Raw genomic sequence first — 20,362 nt, 5'->3', positions numbered from 1 at the left:
ACTGCCTGGGGCTCAGACCTCCGCATAAGCTGCAGCGCATTCCAGGTTGTGTGTTTGGTCACGTGAAGCGTGTTTTCAGCAGCATAGTGTGGATGGAGATCTTTTCAGAAACGCTAGATGAAACGCCAGTGTGGTTGTGGATCGTTTTCATTCTAAAATGCCGTTTTAAAATTAAAACGTATTAGTGTAAACTGGCCCTAAGTTTGTTTATTTTCCAAACCATTGGATGTGTACCTGTGAGACCTGTGCCATGCTTGTTCGCAGTTGCTCCATGTCTTGGCTATATTGCTCTCTGAGAGCCTCTATCTCCTTGTCATGGGTGGAGACCTCATCTTTTAGTGCCCCCTTCAGGGCCGTCAGCTCCCTCTCTCTCTGCCTCTGAATGTCCTCCTGCTTCTGTCGCAGCACTGCAGCTTCATCCAATTCAGCTCTCAATGCCATCAACTCCTGTACACAAACAAATCATAACATTGTAAATTAAATTTTAATACCTGCTTTTGTCAGAAGCCAAATGTGCGAAGTACAATTAAAGAAAGAATTATTAGCCCTCCTAATTATTAGCCTTCCTGTACATTTTCTCGCCAATTAATGTTTAACGGAAAGAAATTTCTTTTCAACACATTTCCAAACATAATATTTTTATAACTCATTTCTAATAACTTAATTCTTTTATCTTTGCCAAGATGGTGATCTTAAAATATTTTACTAGATATTTTTTAAGATACTAATATTCAGCTTAAAGGCCACCTATTTTACCCCTTTTTTAAGATTTAATACAAGTCTTTTGTGTCTCCAGAATGTATCTGTAAAGTTTCAGCTCAAAACACCCATCAGATCGTTTATCACTTTTCAGAATATGGGAAATTTGATATGAACACTGTAGCTGTTTTTGTTGCCTGTGCCTGTAATGCAAATTAGCTGGTTCTCTCCGCCCAACGTTTCCATATGAGTGTCTGAGCCATAGAGATCTCTTTGTATTGCTCTGATGGGTACAGCCTTCACCTGCTGCGTCTTATGTAGATAAACAGCACAGTGACAGACAAGAATGAAGCAGATCTCCTTAACTACAGTAAGAGATTATTTGATGCATTTGTTGAGGAGTTAATTCAAGTCTTTCTGCAACAACGAGTCACACACAATGTCTTTACAAAATTTACGCGCACACACGCATACATGTTTAACTTTGCACTGTTTTTGCTTGGCAAATGTGACAGAATACATGTTAAAATCCACTGCTTTATAAATATGCCTATGTTAATGTACTAAATAAACCTGATTTAAAATCCACAAACTGGGATTGAAGCGTCTTCTTTTATAATTGTACTGACACTATGCGGCTTTGATGATGAATCACAAAGATTTTACTGTCTTTATTACAAACGTGCATCGTTTAAATTTTTTTTTTAGCTTTTAAAACATATTCTTGAGGTGCAGATGATCACAGAGAGCTGAACAGATCTTTTAATCCCATTTGCTTTGTGCAAGTCTTGTCTTGTTCTTATACACGTTACTATGGAGACATGTTAATACGCAGCTGTCAATCAATTCGGTGGGCATGAAAAAATGCAGTCCTACGTCATGTTGTGGTAGGCCTCAAAATGGCAGGGATTAAAATCCTATTTTATTATCAGACATTAAAAAAACACTTATTGTGTTCCTATCACTCCAACATGACTGTGGACACACTATACCTACACACAGTTCTGTCCAAACAGCTTCTAAAAGATTATTTTTATCATAGGTGCCCTTTAAAGTGCAATCTGAAGGCTTAATTAGGTTAATTAGGAAAGTTATATTATTAGTTAGATTAGGCAAATGAATGTATAACGATGGGTTGTTCTGTATGGGTTGATCTTAAGAGGGCTAATAATATTGACCCTAAACAATTCAAACTGTTTTCTTCTAGACTTTGTCCAGAATAAAACAATATTATAGGGAATACTGTGAAAATGCCTTGCTCTGTTAAACATCATTTGGAAAATATTTGAAAAGGAAAAAAAAAATGACAGGAGGGAATAATTTGGACTTTCACTGGTTTTAAAAAGATAAACACTTTCAATGGCCTTGATTTGTCATTACTGTATTTATGACCATTTAAGTCCTACTCTGGGGTGTGTGTGCACGTTTATGTGTGTGTGTTCACCATGTGCATTGTGTCAGCTTGAGCTTTGTTTTCAGTCTCTCTCCTTAGCTCCTCCTGCAGTCCTGCCAGCTGATCCTCTAGCTCTCTAACATGAGACTCTGCGTTCTCTCTGTCCATACGCAACTGAGTAAGACTGAGAGAAAAAAGGCACACAAAAACAACATGGGTTAACTATACTTAATGCTGCAGGTTTTATTAACTGTAGATGTCTGAATGTTCATATTGGCAAACACAGGTATTTCCTCTTACTCTGAATGTGTTTGGTGCAGTTCTGTGTTCTTCCTCCCCAGCTGTTCCTGCAGCTGGACATTTTCATCCAGACATTTCTCAAGCTCATGCTTTAAGGAGTCATCAGATCTGCTTGCCTGAAATCCAAGAGAGAATGGAATATATGGCTGCACTCATAAGATTAGATATCACTTTTCTCACATTTACTTGCCCCTTTAGGATACTGAAAGATGTTTGGGATATTTAAAAACAGAGCTCATAATATTATTGTGTTTTTCAATTTATCCTTCGGTGCTTCAAATGTCATTTCGTGATATAATACTTAGGTTAAGGTATACTTTTTTTGTCCCAAGGCGAAATTCATCTTAGGCTTAGAATTACATTCACTGCCTCACAAAAACAATGACAAAAGCAGTACACAATAAAAAAAACAAGAAAATAAAACATTAAAAATCTCTCAAAAAAATCTATATAAAATAAAATAAAAATAAAAAGAATATAAACTCACTATAGGGGAGCTGTATGCAAATATTTATGCTGTATATGTACCGTAGATGCTAAAATCTCTGACTGGACAAAATCATTTCTTAGAAGTGCATAATAAACAAACTGACATCAAGTGTTTCCCTTGTTTTGCCCATTCCACAATGTCTGAGTGGCAGGCAGGGCCGACCATGTGGGTCAAACAGTTTTCATGTAAACAAGGCATTACCGGATTATGCTCCAATTAGTTCCAAAACACTATAATCCAAGTCCACTTCTATGACAGTATATAAAGTAGACAACAGAGCAGTCATTTGAGGATTGCTACCCGTTGAGACATAATAAGCTTGAGTATTTAATCCTGTGTAAAGATCACCATTCCAAATAATTACTCAATGAAAAAAGAAAACATTTCTGCTTTCAAGAAAACATTGCTTTAAGTTAAATGTTTATGAGAATTATAATATTAGCCGTTAGGAAACTTTTACAATTTATAAATTAAGAAATGATTATTATTATTATTATTAATATTCTACATGGTACAAAGATGAAAAGGGGGTTTCAAATTGATATTCTTCTTCGTCTTCTTCTTCTTCTTATTATTATTATTATTATTATTATTATTATTATTATTATTATTATTATTATTATTATTAGTAGTAGTAGTAGTAGTAGTAGTAGTAGTAGTATTAATTATACTACATCACATTTACTTGTGCTTTTGTGTCCACTTTAATTTAATTGTATTTTTATGAGCAAAGATTAATGCTAATTTTACAACTGTCATATGTAGCAGATTATCAAAATGATGTATTTTTTTTCAGGCATATTTAGAAAAAAACTTGAAAATATATTAAAAGTAGCGCTGGGCAATATGGCAAAAATGTAATCTCAATAATTATTTTCCATATTGAATAATAACAATATATATATTTCGATACAAGTTGTTAACGCTTCCAGATTTAGAAGTACCCCCAAAAATTGGAAGGTCCATTAAATGGCATAACATTTTTTCAGCCGATAAATTTTCTGTGGCCGATAAATTTTTGGTGGCAGAAAATTCAGTACATCTCTAATATCGAAACACTTGTAGATTCCAATGGTTGTACATTTCTGCTGTGAGATTGGCTCTTAGATCAATATAGAGTAAAAAAGTCTGGAGCTTATCATTGTTATCGACATAAATTTTATTGCGATTCAATATAATATCGTTTATCGGCCCAGCCCTAAATTAATAGAGATATTTAAGGATCATGGTGAAGACTCAAAATATGAAATTAACTTCAGGTAACTTTCAAATCAGTAGGTTGTTCACTAATGTGTTTATTTGAAAGCAATACGTTTTTGATCATTTGAAATATAATAAAACTCGGTATAATCTCTTATTCTTTTACATTTAACTTTTACACAAATGTTTGTTACATTTTTAACATTACTTCATCCATACTCTACTATATTATTTTATAAATTATATTTATAGCACTAAAATATACATATACATTAATTTTGAAATTAATGCAGACACCAAAATATAATGTTTAATTTTTACCAGCAGATGACATTCAGTATATAAGGATTAATGTTTGGTACTGCGGCCAAATAAAATGTTACTGGAAGCTAATTAAAAAAAAAATCTAAATTCCAATTTGGAATATAATTAGTTCAAGTACTTAGCTATGATTTTCTGTCAATATTAAAGTAAACTCCCTGTTAATATAATAACGGAATATACGTTTATTGTTTTATTATCATCATAAACTTAAATGCATTTCACTGGTTTTTCTTTAAAACGAAATCAAGCATTGAAGATGAAATGAAAAACAAAACATTTCATTTTTACACAAATGTTACTTTTTGTTTTTACATTATTTCATCCATACTCTTCCATATATTTTATATTTAAAACATTAAAATAGACACTTGAATTTTGAAATTAATGCAAACACTAAAATACAAGGTTTAATCTTTCACCAAAATATTGTTTGGTCACATAGGCATGTTTTATGACACAAATAACAGACTAGATCATTTTATAATTAAATGCTATAATTTTTCGGATGTCCTGTCTTTTGGATGAGACGTTAAACCGAGGTCCTGACTCTCCGTGGTCATAATTAATCCCCAGAGTAGGGGTTTAACCCCGGCATCCTGGCCAAAGTTGCCCACTAGCCTCTGTCCATCATGGGCCCCATATCAGAATTGGCTTCATCACTCTGTTTCCTCTCCATCAATCAGCTGGTGTGTGGTGTGAGGTCTGGCGCAATTTGGCTGCCGTCACATCAACCAGGTGGATGCTGCACACTGGTGGTGGATGAGGAGATTCCCCCCAATGTGTAAAGCGCTTTGAATGTCCAGAAAAGCGATATATAAATGTAAGGAATTATTATTACTATTATTTTGTTTCTCTCTCTCTCTTTTACACACACAGCACTCTGAACACTAAGTACAGTATTCAAGATTAAAGCTAATGTAAAAAATTTTACATTTAAAAAAAAAAAAAAAAAAAAAAAAAAATCAATTGATCAATACATTAAGTTATTTTCAGACTTACTGTGCCAATTTTAAAAGTTTCATAATTATCTTGAGCTCAGCTGCTCAGAAATCAGGATGAAGTTCACTTGGTCCTGGCAGTAAAACCCAGACACATCCATCAGGTGTCTAGTTCTCCTCTCCCCATCTGGTAATTACACTGAAGCTAAAAGGCTGTTTGCCTCTGAGAGAAACTTGTGTATAAGATTTCAAACATACAGTAAACCAACCTAATATACTTCAAGCTTAATTGAAATATGAATAGGTGTTATTACACTTCTAACAAAATACGTCACGAATAAAATAGTTTGGAGTTTGTTTTGGGAGTTTGAAGCAACTTGCCAAACACTTGCTTGGATTTTTAAACCATAATATTGTAGTCTAAGCATGAGCAAATCACGACAAATGATATGTCGTTTAAAAGCTTAAAAAATTGTAGTGTCCACTTCTAGTGACTAAAGAGAAACAGTTATTTATTCATTTGAATAGAAGGATATTAATCAGTTACTAATCAGCATTACTTTGCTACAGCAATCCACATGTCAAATCACAAACTGTTAAAAAAATTCTGATTACTTTTCAAATCTATACATTTTTTTTTACAAAACAATTGTCTGAACTAGGGATGCTCATTTCTGTTAAATTTGCCAACCGACAAGCACCTCTCGTCAACCGAATATTAACAGTTAACTGGTCAGATTAATATTAAATTATAATTAAATAAATATAATTAAGTCTCTATTTTGTGTCTGACACATTAAATATTTCATTTTAAAATACTAATTTATTTTAACATGCGAACATTTTAACGACAGAACATCTTCACACACATGCAGTGTTACCAACACCTTTAAAAAAAGAATAAACTAAATAAAAATAATAAAGTCCTGCACTAGATATTTTCACTTAAATGACAAAACGAAAACACTGACTGAATCCTTTTTAAAAACCAACATAGACATGTTTTTTTTCTTCCGACAAATAAAAAAAAGCAGGCTGCCTCAAATCGATTGCTCCACAAAAATATGAATTTAATTATTGCTCCACTGTTATTTTTATATCATAAACCTCTGTCAACATTTTTAATAGAATTCATTATTTTAAAGATTGTCTTGAGCATCTAGTTTTACCTTACAACTTGTGTGCTTTTATTTGCTCTCTCATTTGTGGTTCTTGTGCACGCGCTGCGTGTGATGAAAGACAATAACACGGCTCATATGCTGACTTTTGTAAATTATAGGTTACTATAGCATATAACAATTCTGTTGTTCACATATGATATTGCATTAATTTCCATACACGTTTATAAGCTATAAAATGAAAGCCTCAGTTTGGTGCAGAGTTATCATTATGCAAAAATCAAGAAAATCTTTGGATCTGTTTGATTCATAGATTATGTAGGCCATTTAAAAAAAAAGGATACTATTAATACTATTATTAACTATTAGTATAAACTGTAACATTCCAAATAGAAAAAAGGTTGGTTTGTTGGTTGTACACTAAATCATCACAACTACAGCCTATTTGTTGTGTTTATGAGCGGTGCCGGAACACGCTCAGATGGAGAGAAAATCCTGACACTCCGACATTTGGCTGGCTTGTTTCCAAAGCAGTGCACATTTCAGAACGTTTTGTTTTGCGGCTTCTTTCTCCATTTGTGCAAATAAACAGAAATTTTAATGAAGTGGATCCAGGACAGAGGCATCACCGCTGGTTTGGCATCAACTCGTCTATGTCAAACTGTGACCAGTAATATTCTTCTTTCATTTTGCTTCTTTTAATAATATTTTTTAATCATTTAACTGATACCATTAATCGGTTAAAAACGCACCCTTTCGGTTAACGGTATGTAGGTTATTATGAGCATCCCTAGTCTGAACATAGTCTGAACATGCTTGAATTATTATGAAATGATTATCAGATTCTTCACACATCCTAGATTCTCACAATTGTTAAAAATTCAAATCAAATACCACCAAACGGCCCATACTATAGAGTTTGAAATCTATTTTAGAAATATTGGGAAAAATATATTTTATTCTGCTCAAGCTTTTCACAAAAGGGACGTCCTCTGCTGGTAATGTTTAATACTGCGCCCAAATAAAATGTTACTGAAAGCTCATTTTTTTAAAATATCAACTTTAAATTTGGAATATAATTTGTTCAAGTACTTAGCTATGATTTTCTGACAATTTAATATAATTTATATAACAGCGAAATATACATTTATTGTGTTGTTCTCATCATAACCTTAAATGCATATTCGTTTTTCTTTAAAATGAGACCAAGCGTTGAAGAACTAAATGTGAAATATATATCCTCTATGGTTTATGTTTTGTTCAAATATAACTTTGATAGAAAAATGATCACATCAGTATTTTTGAGAGAGTTTAGCATTTCTAATGGTATATTATGGACATCTAATCATATATAAGACTGATTCAGATGTCTACCCGTCTAATCTAACAGTGTTTGTGCGTAGTTGATGGCGTAGTAAATATTTCTTCCTCCTCTCACTCCTTAACGGGCTCAGCTGTTGTAAGTGAGAGGCCACTCAGTGCCAATTCATTACAGCTTAGCAAGAGATGCCAACATCTAAAATGCCATCAAACGTAACGCCCATTTTAGCTGTGCCTGTCTGCGTACTGAATACTATGCCAACTAAGCCTACTTTCCACAGCCAGACTGGATGATTTTATCACTAGAGTAAATCACCTCTCACTGCTGACACTTGTTTATGACAGCTTTTTAAAAATGGCAGGTTTATTAGCAGCTGGGTTTAGTCAAAGTCAGCTCGCTCTACGGCTGTCCTGCTAACACCCCAGGCAGCTATTTCCTAAACAGATTATAAAAGTACACTTCCTACGTAGATGAATGGGGAATGACGACAAAATCCAAAACTATCTGTCAAGATTAAGCCTCAGTAACTGGTCAAATAAGCAATGGAATCATTTTTAGCTTTTTAATCTTGAAAAAAGTTGGTAATGTTAGGTATGTGAGGGTTATAGTTAGGTGCTAACCAACTATAAGCAATAATATAGCTAATCTTTGTTGACTAAAAAGTAATGGTCAATATTAAGACTTTAAATCAAACATATAAATGATTTAAACATCTAAAATATTTAAAGTGTTCAACTGAGATTATGGTGTATGCTTTTCAAAATAGTTAACTAAATAAAGTAACATATAAATAACCATATAAGTAATATATGAAATAACAAATAAAACTTTACGGTTACAAATTAGCATAAAACATTTAACTGAAATCAGTGAATTTAATTTTACTTTTTCTTAAACTCGATTGTATTTTTCCCCGGAATTTTTACAGAATCCGTAATAAGGACATCAGCTAATTTTTTTCTCAATTTTCATGGTTAAACTATATTGTAATAAGCAAAACTAATATGATTAATAATGACACTTAAACAATGATTCAAAATAACATAAGAAATCATGACAGAAATACATTTATATTATACAGTAGAACATGAATCTCAGACTAGTAATACATATACATTACATATCAACTTGAATTTTATGTATACATCATAAGATAATCTCATATGAAATGGCAAAATGCTTATTGAAGTCACCTGAAATTACCACTAGTTGTGGTAAAAGCACTCAAGTCATTCAGTACTTCTGAATGCAGGGTTTGTTCATGGTCAGGTGTTGGTATTTATTTTATATTTGATAGTCTGAGACTGAGTGAACAAATAATGTATCAAATAGGGATGCAACGGTTCTTGGTAAAAAAAAAAAAACATCGTCTCATTGTCCTCCCACGGTTCGGTGCGAGGTCCACGGATAAAGGTCCATGTCTGAACCCAGAAGCGTCCTATACGAACACGGACATACTGCAGGTCTGTTGCTTCAGTCCTCTGATTTAAGAGAGAAGAGCCGAACGCTCTCTTTGCTTAAGTTTCATTCACCACGATGGTGCCAAGTAAAACGAAGCTCTTTGGAATCATAATAAAATCATTAACCATAAATAAAAATGTGTTGTTGCTTTAGTAATGCAAGCACGATGTAAACAGAATAATCAATACTTTGAAAGTGCTTTAAATCAATACTTTAAAAGTGCTCAATTATTAAGATGTGTTGACATAATTATCATCTGCATAAATGGTTGAGACTTTTGAGTCGATATGTAAAATAGAAAAAGGGGAAATGTAAGCTTTTTCTCTTTATTTTCCTTAAGCATTTTCTTTGAACATACAATTTTCATAGTCATAGACAGTCATTTGTGTGAAGCTGTTGCATTGTCAGGTGTTTGTTACCCAATAAATATGTTTATTGTTCTTCGAATTGTTCTGTAGGCAGTTTTTTTCTAAGCATAGTACAAACCATACTGTACCGAAACCGTGACCTTAAAACCATGATACATACTGAACCATGAACAGATTGAACCATTGCACCCCTAGTGTCAAAGTGTGAATGTGTGTAAATCTAATTATAAAACATACCTTAAGTCCTTGAATTTTATTACAGATGACTCGAACTTTGCGCTTAATGGCAACATCTCCCTCTGTACTCCTAAAAAAATAAATAAACATATTACAAAAATATATTACTATAGACATTCAGTCTTTAAATATTACTATTATGCATCAGAATAATGGTTTACCCCTGACGGAGAGCATCGTAGATTATCTGCTGAATCTGGTCTTCAGGTGAGAACTCTGACCCTGAACTTTGACCCTGGTCCATCAAGAGGTCAGGAGTGACCTAAATAGAGATAACAACATATTAAAATAAACAAACACAAGCCAAATGGAATTAAAAAAAAATGTTTAATAGCTGAAAAACATCTCGGTAGGCTTTTTTAACAACTGACACGTCTTGGTAACAAAAGTGTGCATTCTGTCATCTGAGACCATCAAGCTAAATCAAGCTAAATGACATTCAATGCCAGAGAGAACAGAGTATCAGGTTGATGAATTGCTTTACTGTATCGACTCAATTTACACTGTTCCGAATGCCTTTCAAGGCATCAGACATGCACTTTTCAATTTATAAAGTTAGATCTGTTTTTTTTCTGCCTACATTTGCATAAATTCCTGAGGGAAAAATATGCAATCCCAAACAAACAAGTGAAGAGAATTTTTTCAAAATACTGTGTCCATTTATTTCTAATACAAAAGATATAGGTCCCTACCAGTGGTGTAGTCCTAAAAAAAATAGGTCGTGTACTATTATCCACGCTATCCAAATTTTAAAAGTAGGCAAAGAAACGACGAAAGTCAATGTATCTTTGATTCATATATATGATTTGATATATATGATTTGATATATATATAGGCGGACTGAGGCGGTCATTTAATAGTGTACAGGTAATCGCAAAAAAGTGTTAGGGGGGCTGAATGGAAATATAGGAGGGCTAAAACGACGCCCATGCTATTTTACAATTTTACTTGAACGTTTCAGCAAGACATCATTCAGCTGATTTATTGTGATCTTCGAAAAACTCAAATACTCAATGCACAAAAATTAGGTAAGTCTAATCACCAAAACAAGTGAGTATACTGAGAGTATGATCCTCAGAAGTCGTAATACCCAAACAGCTCGTAGAACTGAGTATACGTGCGTACAGCAAGGACTACACTACTGGTCCCTACACTGAAAGAGTTCACCCAAAACCTTCAAAAAGAACATTTTTTAATGTATCCACATGAATAATCAGTTTAATCCAAGTCTTCTGAAGTGACATGATCACTTTATAAAATAAGAGATTTTATTAAAGGGGTAGTTCACCCAAAAAATGAAAATGTACTTCCTATTTACTCTCCCTCAATTGGCATACTAAATTTCCTTTTTCAGTTGAACACAAAAGAAGATATTTTGAGTAATGTTAAAAACATGTAACAATTGACTCCCATAGTAGAAAAAACATATTTCCAAAATTTTTTTAAATAACTTTTGTGTTCAACAAAAAAATGAAACTCAAAAAGGTTTGTGAGAAGTGAAGGTTGAGAAAATGATGATAGAATTTTCAGTCTTTAGTGAACTACATCTTTAAGGCTTTAATGATTTAATTAAGGCTCAACCATGTGGGCTAGGCACAGGACATACCTCACTGGTTCTTGTGTATGCTCAAATGTTCCACATGATACACAAAAACGAACCTCATTGGTTCTCAAGTGTCAAACAAGTATGCTTGTGCTTATGTGACCAAAACTGAATTGTTCATGTACCAATGTTTCAATGTAAATAAAAGTTTAAACTGACTCTGTTCATCAAATAAAGTGTTAGTCTCTCCTCATTAGGACTGCACGATTTTGGAAAAATCTGACATAAGATATTTTGTTTTTCTACGACATATATTGCGATATAAATACAATTTCACCAGATGCTGTGAATGGCTCTGTTTGGTAAGAAATCACTCATTTAGATTGATTATGGTGATTTTCTAAGGGTGTCAATCATCTATTCTATAAAAAGTAATAAACAAATAGTAAGCAGAAATAATTACAACAAAAGTACACTAATTAATAATAAACAGTTAAAATATGTATTCAGGTACAAAAATGGAATAATTAAAAGTCAGATGTGAAACAACTCTATGTAGTCATCCCTGTATTAATATTTCAGTCAAATTATTCATCATTAAAGTTACAAATGTTGTACTTTTTGTGCCCGAATGCTCTTGAAATGCATGCCAATGATAAACTTTACCCCAGTTATGGTTATAATTTGGTGGTACAGATCAATAATAATCCCGACTCAACATTGCATATCCTGCGATGGGACCATTACGGACACACACACTGCGATATCAATGCTGAAGCAATATATTGTGCAGCCCAACTCCTCAGAACACTTTGATTAAACCTTTCATATTTATTTTCCAACTTCAGCTTTTCAATCAATATTTTCAAGGGAGGGACAAAAACTACAAGATGTAGGAATAAAGCAAGCAAGTAATTAAAATTCCGAAATTCTAAAGATGAATGAATCTTACTAAGCCTTTGAAACGTTTTCAAACAGATTATTTGGATGGCCATGGCTAATACACATGATAGAAGTAGCCTGAAATGGAGAGGGCTGTGATCTAATTCTCTGAAATCAAAGAGATTTGCGAGCCAAAGAGGGAGGGAAAGCACTCACATGTCCATCGGATGGAACAGATGAAGTGACGGCTGTGACTTTTGCAATAGAACCTGATCCACGACCCAGGCTGCTGTAAGCAGAAGCAGGTGACGAAGATGATGGTGAAGAGTATGTTTTAGGAATGAGAGACGGAGCAGGTAAAGGTGAAGTTGAAACAGATCTGTCGTCTGCATTTGGGACAGGATAGCGCCCCCTTGTGGTGGTCGCAGAGTTATCCACCTGTGAAGAGCTCCCGTCGAACCTGTTGACAAGTCTGTGGACAGGGGTCTGACGGGTAGAGCTGGGGGCTGATTGGATCTGAGTGTGCTGGTTGTGCAGTGCTATTTCGATGGATTCGGATGAGGTGTGGTGACTGCCTCCACCTCTCCCTCGCCCCAAAGTGCCATTCAGCCCTGTCTGGTAGGAGCCTCCCCACTGATTTCTCTCCATCCTTTCTCTGGGCCGCTCCCTTTCAGATCCCATACCGATACCTCCATCCAGGTTGCCGTAGCTTCCAGAACGTCCATCTCCAAGTGGACGTCGGAGTTGATCGGTGAAGTCTTCGGGACTGTTTTCTCTGTCCAACAGTGAGCCGTGAGACTGAGCCCGACGGATAGGGGTGTTGTCTCCAGATGAGAAATATGGCCCCTGGATTACACCATCCTCTCTCCTCCTAACACACAGAGAATGCAATCAAATGAATGACACATTTTGACCAATTCGAATTGATTAAATTACCTTGGTTACTTCATTTACTTACTGGAGGCTTTCATTATCTTAAAACTTAAGGATCTAAATGGGCACTAAAGATTTGATGTACTTTATATAACTGCTGAGATATTCTGATGGTAAGGTCAGGCTTTGATGTACTGTAAACAACATGGAAGCATGGGTCCGTCATGCCCTGTCAACAGTTTATGCTGGAGCTGAAATGGTGTGGGAGAGATTTTCTTGGCACACTATGGGACCCGTAGTACAAACAGCGCTTTGTTTAAATGCCACAGCTAACCTAAATATTGTTGAGCACTGTTTGACCACAGTGTAACCATCTTGTGATCGCTATTTCCAGCAGGATAAACAGTCATGTCACAAAGCTTCAAATCTCAAAGCTCAAACTAGGTCTAAGTGAACATGACAGTGAGTTCACTACAGTTTCTAGATCTCAATACAGTAGAGCTCCTCTGGGATTTGGTGGAAGAGGATATCTGAATCATGCATGTGCAGCCACCAAATATGCAGCAGCTTTATGTTATCATGTCAGTAATGGAACTAAATCTTTGAGGAATGTATCCAGCTTCTTGTTGAATTAACGTCGCAAGAAATCATAAATGTCTCGAATCAAAAAGAAGTCCAGTTTGATACTAGCAAGGTGAAGTAAGCCAATAACATTTGACGAGTGTTAAATTTGCCATGACTGTTAACACTGTAAACATTTCACTACTTAGGAAAGGGTGACATGAGGCAAAGTTTGGGTGATATACACTAATATAAAATAGTACATATAGTAATAATACATATAGTATTGTATGCATAAATTAAGTGATGTGCACAATACCAAATCACAAATGCTTGATCATTATACTGTCTAAAAACTAAAAGTATATGATCAGTTTCTGATATACCCTTTTCTACATCCTACATTTCCACCATACATACACTGTAAAACAGCGAAAATCACTACAAGTTTTGAATTTATTGTATAATATTAATTTCTAAGTTATTTTAACTCATATTTTTAAGTTACTTTGACTTAATGAAAAAGAGTTATGGAAATTCAAAAACTGATAATATTAAGCAGAACTCTAACCGAATGAGTTAAAATTAATTTTAGAATTAATTAATTATACAGTATTTTTTGTGTTAACTCTAATGCTTTAATTTAAAAGTAGTTTATGTATTGTAGTTTTTGTCTATAGCATGCTACAAAATAGGGCTGGGCAATAAAATCGGTATCTATATTTACTGACTGAACACCATTGTCAATATCGATAAAAAAAAAAAAGATTTGGTATGTAGTTTCTGTATGAAGCGCTATAGTTTTATTAAAATGCAAAAAGCTTGATGATCGCTTAGTTACGTGAGAAGCCAGGGGAGCCCATTGTAATGGTCTAAAAATAAAACACACGCTTGCAGTTGCCACTTCAGGTCAGAATAACAACATTCGTTGTGGCAGTGCAGAGGGAGAGTCAGACAGAGGAGAGGATTAACGGCTGACAGAAAGTACTCCCAGGTAAGCATAGCGAACTACTTCAGTATATTTTTTTACTTTTAAATGTTTTAGCCTTTTATTGTAATGTCTCATTGGTCAGTCAGACATGTTATGCAGTTTAGGTTATTTCCAAAGGGAAAGACACTTCTATGCTCAATGCTCTTAGGCTAACGCAAGCCATGGCCCAAGGAACTTAATGTTAAATAGCAAGGCCAACGAAAATCAAAACAGGCTATTCATGGAGAATAATAAGGTTTAATCATGAGTTTTTTTTTTATTAAATTGACTTTTCACAAAACTATGATAAAGTGATTGTCTTTCTTATTTCCATCTAGTGACATGGTTCCCTCCTGATATTCTTTGACCACTCCCAGGACTTATCACGATAAACTGTTTGCTGCTATCAGTTTCCTCAAATGGTTTGAGTTAACTTATTGGATTTTACAGTGTACAGTATGCTGACATAGAACAATATATTACTTAGAGAAAATCTGAGCTGTGTGATTGGCTATGTAAATTGCATTACTGTAAAGCTCTGTATACTTTCATTAAATCATTTAGCAGACACTTTTATTTATATATCAATTTATTTGCATTTAAACAGAAAATGAACAATGTGAGCGATAAAGCCAATCTCAAATAACTGATTCTTTTGTTGCAAAATGTTTTCTGACAGCTCTTTATTTAAGACATGTTCAAATGACAGCATTATACTATTAAAACATTGGACCATACCTAGGCAGGCTGCTGTAGGCAGGTGGTTGTGTTCTCAGTTGCACTCCATAAGAATCTCCTTTCTCTCCCTCTTTCAGTACAACATAGGGCTGTCCTCCAATGCCCTGCACTCTCACTGCCACTCCATAGCGAGACGGCTGCTTTTTAGGTCCCTCTTTCCGTGGCTGCCCACTCACTCCTCCTCCGTTGTCTTGCAGGTCATTTATAAATCGAATCTGTACACCATAGTCCACAGGGGTTTTCCTACCGGAGACAGGAGCAGACATCCTAGAAAAAGGGAGACGAGCAACAAGAAAATGTCAAAGTATATTTTTCCAATGGCGTGTGGCTTGTGTGTTCAGTGACCTCAAACAGATGAAACACTCCTCTCGGGCTCCAGAACTGTTTCCCTCAATTTCAGAATTGCATTCAATGAAACTGGAGCAAACCAAACCGCTCTTAGATGAAATCGTAAAAAGAAACTGAAATAAAAGTACTAAATAAAATGGTCTTTTTCCATCACAACCCTGCACATGTCTTTTGGTTCACATCGGTTCTGACAGAAGCACCGTGGAGTCCCTCAGCTCACAGTCCACTGCACAACCTGATCTCAAGTCACTTTGCCATCTGCGGACACTCCGCTCCTCTTTCCTAAAAAAAGCACTTCAGCAAGGATACCACGGTGAATTCCCTTTTCTTATTGGTGGTTCTTGCCTCAGGATTGGGGGCAGTGTCCTACTTTACTTTTTTGACACTCGAATAAGGGTATTATTTATGCATGTACAGAATGTAATGGGGTTTCTTTTGGTTGATTTAAAAAGAAAACAATTACTTGCCAATTCTGATAGTTTACTGATATCTGCCACTGCCTCAAATATTAGAACTTCTGGTATTAAAACTGATCTATAAAAACTGATCATATTTAAATGACCAAAGTTAAAACAAAATATGCATTAAGGTATACTAGCTAATTTATTAGGACAATATGCCATAAAGTTAAGAAATTAGCTAAAAAAAACTATTAGTTTGACATTTCTGCCTATTTTTGGCTACACAGATGCCCTTCGAAAATGAAAATCCTTGTTAAACTTGAGTATGCAAGACTTGACAGAGTACAGGAATCAGAGAGTGAAATTCAATACTTTTAAGACCTTTTTTAAGACTCTTTCCATACATTTTAACCAGAAACAGTGGCGAGATTTTAACTTACAGTATATTTACTAAACATCAACATAAGAAACTAATCCAAAACTAAAACATTACTTAAATACTGAATAAAAATATATTAAATCTAGCCAATTCAGTAGGTTGGCACCTATAGACCTTTTTCTTGGCTGCTGCATGGAGGGCGCCATAACGACCAGCGTCTTCCGGTAGAATGCTAATAACTTCCGTTTACAGTGTTTACAACTGGTTGCACTCCGAAAATGGGTTTCAATAGCATTTTGAGTGGATTATGGAGTGTTTTTGTGACACACAACTTTAAAAGGTGTGTATTAAAGCCGTTAATATATAATATAATATGTCAAATGTGGTTCAAGCGCGAGAGAAAAACATTCTCCTAGTTCACGTGTCTGCCGTCAGAAATACAGTGTGTGTGTGTGTGTGTGTGCGTGTGTGTGTGTGTGTGTGTGTGTGAAGTAGTGCGTGTGTGTGCTGACAGGCCAGGGACACACACACGCACTACTTCACTGCATTACAGAGCAAACCAGATTACTAGCATGAAACTTAACAGGTATGCAAGTCATGCAATTTACAAAAATTACCAATAAAAGTCCATTACTGATACTCTGCTGGTTTGCTGTTCATTCTAATTGCAAGCCGTTTATGGTTCATTTAGTGTGTTGTATTTATCACGATTTGTGTTTTTCTGTCATATCAAAATGTCCATTTATTTTCACTTTGTCACAGTTATTAAATCAGTATGCTAGTGGGACAGTACGGGTGACTTTAGCGATGACGAGGCTTCATTTAAACAGCAGAAGATGCCATCTGACAAGGGGAAAATGCCTCACGGCAGTTGTTTTCCATCCTATTAGATCACATTTTTTTAAACGATCAGTCCGGGAGGTGGTGCTGATCGACAACAGTATCAGTTTAAAGAAGATAAATGCAGGTAAAATAGATTAAAACTATCGTTTCAAAGCGGTCCAAATGTGACTGTTTACACGCATCAGCTGCCGACCGGAAGTTCTTAGAAAAAGGTATAAGAACTGCAGAAATAATGGTGTTGCCAAGGTTACTATATTAAACAAAGCAGCATGATGTCAAATCTAGCAAGATTTCATAAACTACACAGCATAAAGATATTGGCCGATTTAATTCAGGCAAACTTTAGCATACCACCATACATTGCATAATCAAAAAAGCTATTAAATTCAATATCTTGCAAAATAGCATTTAAGACTTTAATACTTTTTATTTCTCTACATTGATTTATCAACTTCTATTACACTCTGCTTGAGTATGAATTAGAATATCTAAAAATAGTAGCACAATATGCAGTTTGTTAAAGGGAAAGTTCACCTTTAACTTGTTCCAAAGCTGTTTTACTTTCATTTTTGTGTTGAACACAAAATATTTTTTAAAGAAAGCTTGAAATCTGTAACCATTGATAGTCTTAGTATTTCCTACAATGGAAGTCAATGGCTACAGGTTCTTCAAAACATCGGTCACACTTTATTTTGATGGTCTGTTTGTTGAATTTAAGTTACATTGCATTTACATGCCAACTTATTCTCATTAGATTAGAAGTAGACTGTTAAATTGGGGTTAGGGTTAGTGTAAGTTGACACGTACTTGCAAAGTTTCTTATAGTCAGTTACAGTAAATGTCTGTTTAGCAACAGTATCAACAGATATTAAGCAGACAGTCTACTAATAAATACGAATTAAGAAACTTATAAAAGTTTAGAACCACTCAAAGTAAAATATAGAGTACACTTTTATTTTAGGGTGAGCTAGTCCATTTTAACATTTGTACCAACATGATCTCGTTTCAACTCAAAGAAAAATCTGCTATTTTAACCAGCAACATGTCATCATGGTCTCATGTCTGGCTTCCCTTTCATGTTAGCTTTACGTCCACAAAAACACAATTGTTCATTCAGTAGAATTGCAGACAGAACTGTAGTATCTGCCAAGCCACTCATTGATTATTGTTTGCTGTGGGTTACATCACCAAAACAAACTCCAAAAAGTGAAGACAAATGGCCCATGAAAATTGGGAGACAAGAGACACACTAAAATAAAGATCAATATTCACACTGCCAAGGAGAAAGATTGTGACTAACTTTGACTAGAGAGAGAGACCTGAACGTGTCACATTAGACAGCTGACAACTATTTGAATGTTTTTTATATGATACATCTAATATAGTGCTTAGTTTTTATCCCATCTGACTGATTGCCATTGCCTGTAGTGACGAATACAGCAACTCCCATGATTCCCCACAGAAAGTACACACACCTTGGTGATTAAATAAGAAACCTCTTGCAGCTAAATTTACATAGTGTACTCTGTCAAAATCTGTCAGATTTCAGTTTCATTTAGACCACATTGGATTGTAAAAAATTGGACGTTAAACTTTAGAAATAAGTGTGTTCAGAGGTGAAACTACACTACCTGACAAAAGTCTTGTTGCTGATCTAAGTTTTAGGAACAACAAATAATAACTTGACTTCTAGTTGATCATTTGGTATCAGAAGTGGCTTATATGAAAGGCAAAGGCCTCTAGATTATGCTTATTTTACCAAAATAAAATATGATTATAGCTTGATTTTAAATTATTTATTAGGACCTTAAGGTCTGACTTTGCTTAGACAAAAATCTTGTCACTTAACACAAATAATGCACAATATAGAATATAAAGTCATGGAGCAGTGGAAAATATTTAATATTGTGTATGACTCCCATGAGCTTGGAGGACTGCATCCAAACATCTCTGCAATGACTCAAATAACTTATTAATAAAGTCATCTGGAATGGCAAAGAAAGCATTGCAGGACTTCCAGAGTACAACAAGGTTTTTTGGATTCATCTTCAATGCCTCCTCCATCTTACGCCAGATATGCTGAATATTCATGTCTGGTGACTGGGCAGGCCAATCCTGGAACACCTTGCTTCTTTGCTTTGATGTGGAGTCTGAAGTATGAGAAGGAGCGCTATCCTGCTGAAGAATTTGCCCTCTCCTGTGGTTTGTAATGTAATGGGCAGCACAAATGTCTTGATACCTCTGGTTGTTGACGTTGCATCTACTCTGCTGATCTCTCGCACACACCCATGCTGAATGTATCCCGGCATTTTTAGGAGGAATGATGGTATACGATATATATATTTTTTAGTTACACATTTACATGTATGTATTGTGTACAATTATGAAACAGTGCACATATCGAAGATATCTAAAGATAAGTCTTTCACTCAATGTAAAAAAATGCACACTTTTCTTACACTTTTTCTTTTGTTTTGTTTTGACTAAACTTGTTTTACTAAATATTAAATAAGGAGATGAAAAAGAATAGACTATAGATATGAGAAGTAACGAAATTGTTTCAGAGTACTGTGATGAAATGCTGGTTAAGCATATAAATGTAACCAGCCATTATAACAGACCAGAACGCAGAGCTAAATGTGTTATAATGTAAATGTAAAGAAGAGGCCATTGTGTAATAAATACTGAACTTATAATCAGTGCATTTGAGGTGGTTTCACTTTGGAAATGCGGTATAAATTCCTCCCATTTGGCGCTTTTAACTCTTTTGAACACATTCAGGTGCTGCTTGTCAATTTGACAAGGCTTCTATGTTCGTTCTTGCTGTCAATTGCAGAAGAAATTATTGATAAAAGGTTTCTGATAAACCGCTGTCACACCTGCTGCACGTGAGGGGTAGTCAGATTTATGCGGGGAGTCAGATTTCGATACAACACCGACACTGCATGTTCCTCCATGTCGTGTCAGTGATGAGT

General features: G+C 34.9%; 1 protein-coding gene across 1 annotated transcript in view; it reads right to left on the bottom strand.

The window, feature by feature from the left end:
• The window catches only part of LOC130243395 (cingulin), a 55,324-nt gene that overhangs the window by 19,390 nt on the left and 15,572 nt on the right, over positions 1-20,362 (bottom strand). The window contains exons 2-8 of the mRNA XM_056475555.1: positions 15,417-15,683; positions 12,491-13,145; positions 10,011-10,111; positions 9,850-9,919; positions 2,393-2,508; positions 2,144-2,276; positions 235-447 (exon numbers count right to left, since the gene is read on the bottom strand). Of these exons, the coding sequence (XP_056331530.1) occupies positions 235-447; positions 2,144-2,276; positions 2,393-2,508; positions 9,850-9,919; positions 10,011-10,111; positions 12,491-13,145; positions 15,417-15,682 (1,554 nt within the window). The 5' untranslated portion in view covers position 15,683. The remainder of the gene's footprint in view (positions 1-234; positions 448-2,143; positions 2,277-2,392; positions 2,509-9,849; positions 9,920-10,010; positions 10,112-12,490; positions 13,146-15,416; positions 15,684-20,362) is intronic.

This window comes from Danio aesculapii, chromosome 16, assembly GCF_903798145.1.
Source record: "Danio aesculapii chromosome 16, fDanAes4.1, whole genome shotgun sequence".
In the NCBI taxonomy this organism is placed as follows: domain Eukaryota; kingdom Metazoa; phylum Chordata; class Actinopteri; order Cypriniformes; family Danionidae; genus Danio; species Danio aesculapii.
Note: the sequence above shows the minus strand (reverse complement) of the source record. Positions and strands in the feature narration are given on the sequence as shown.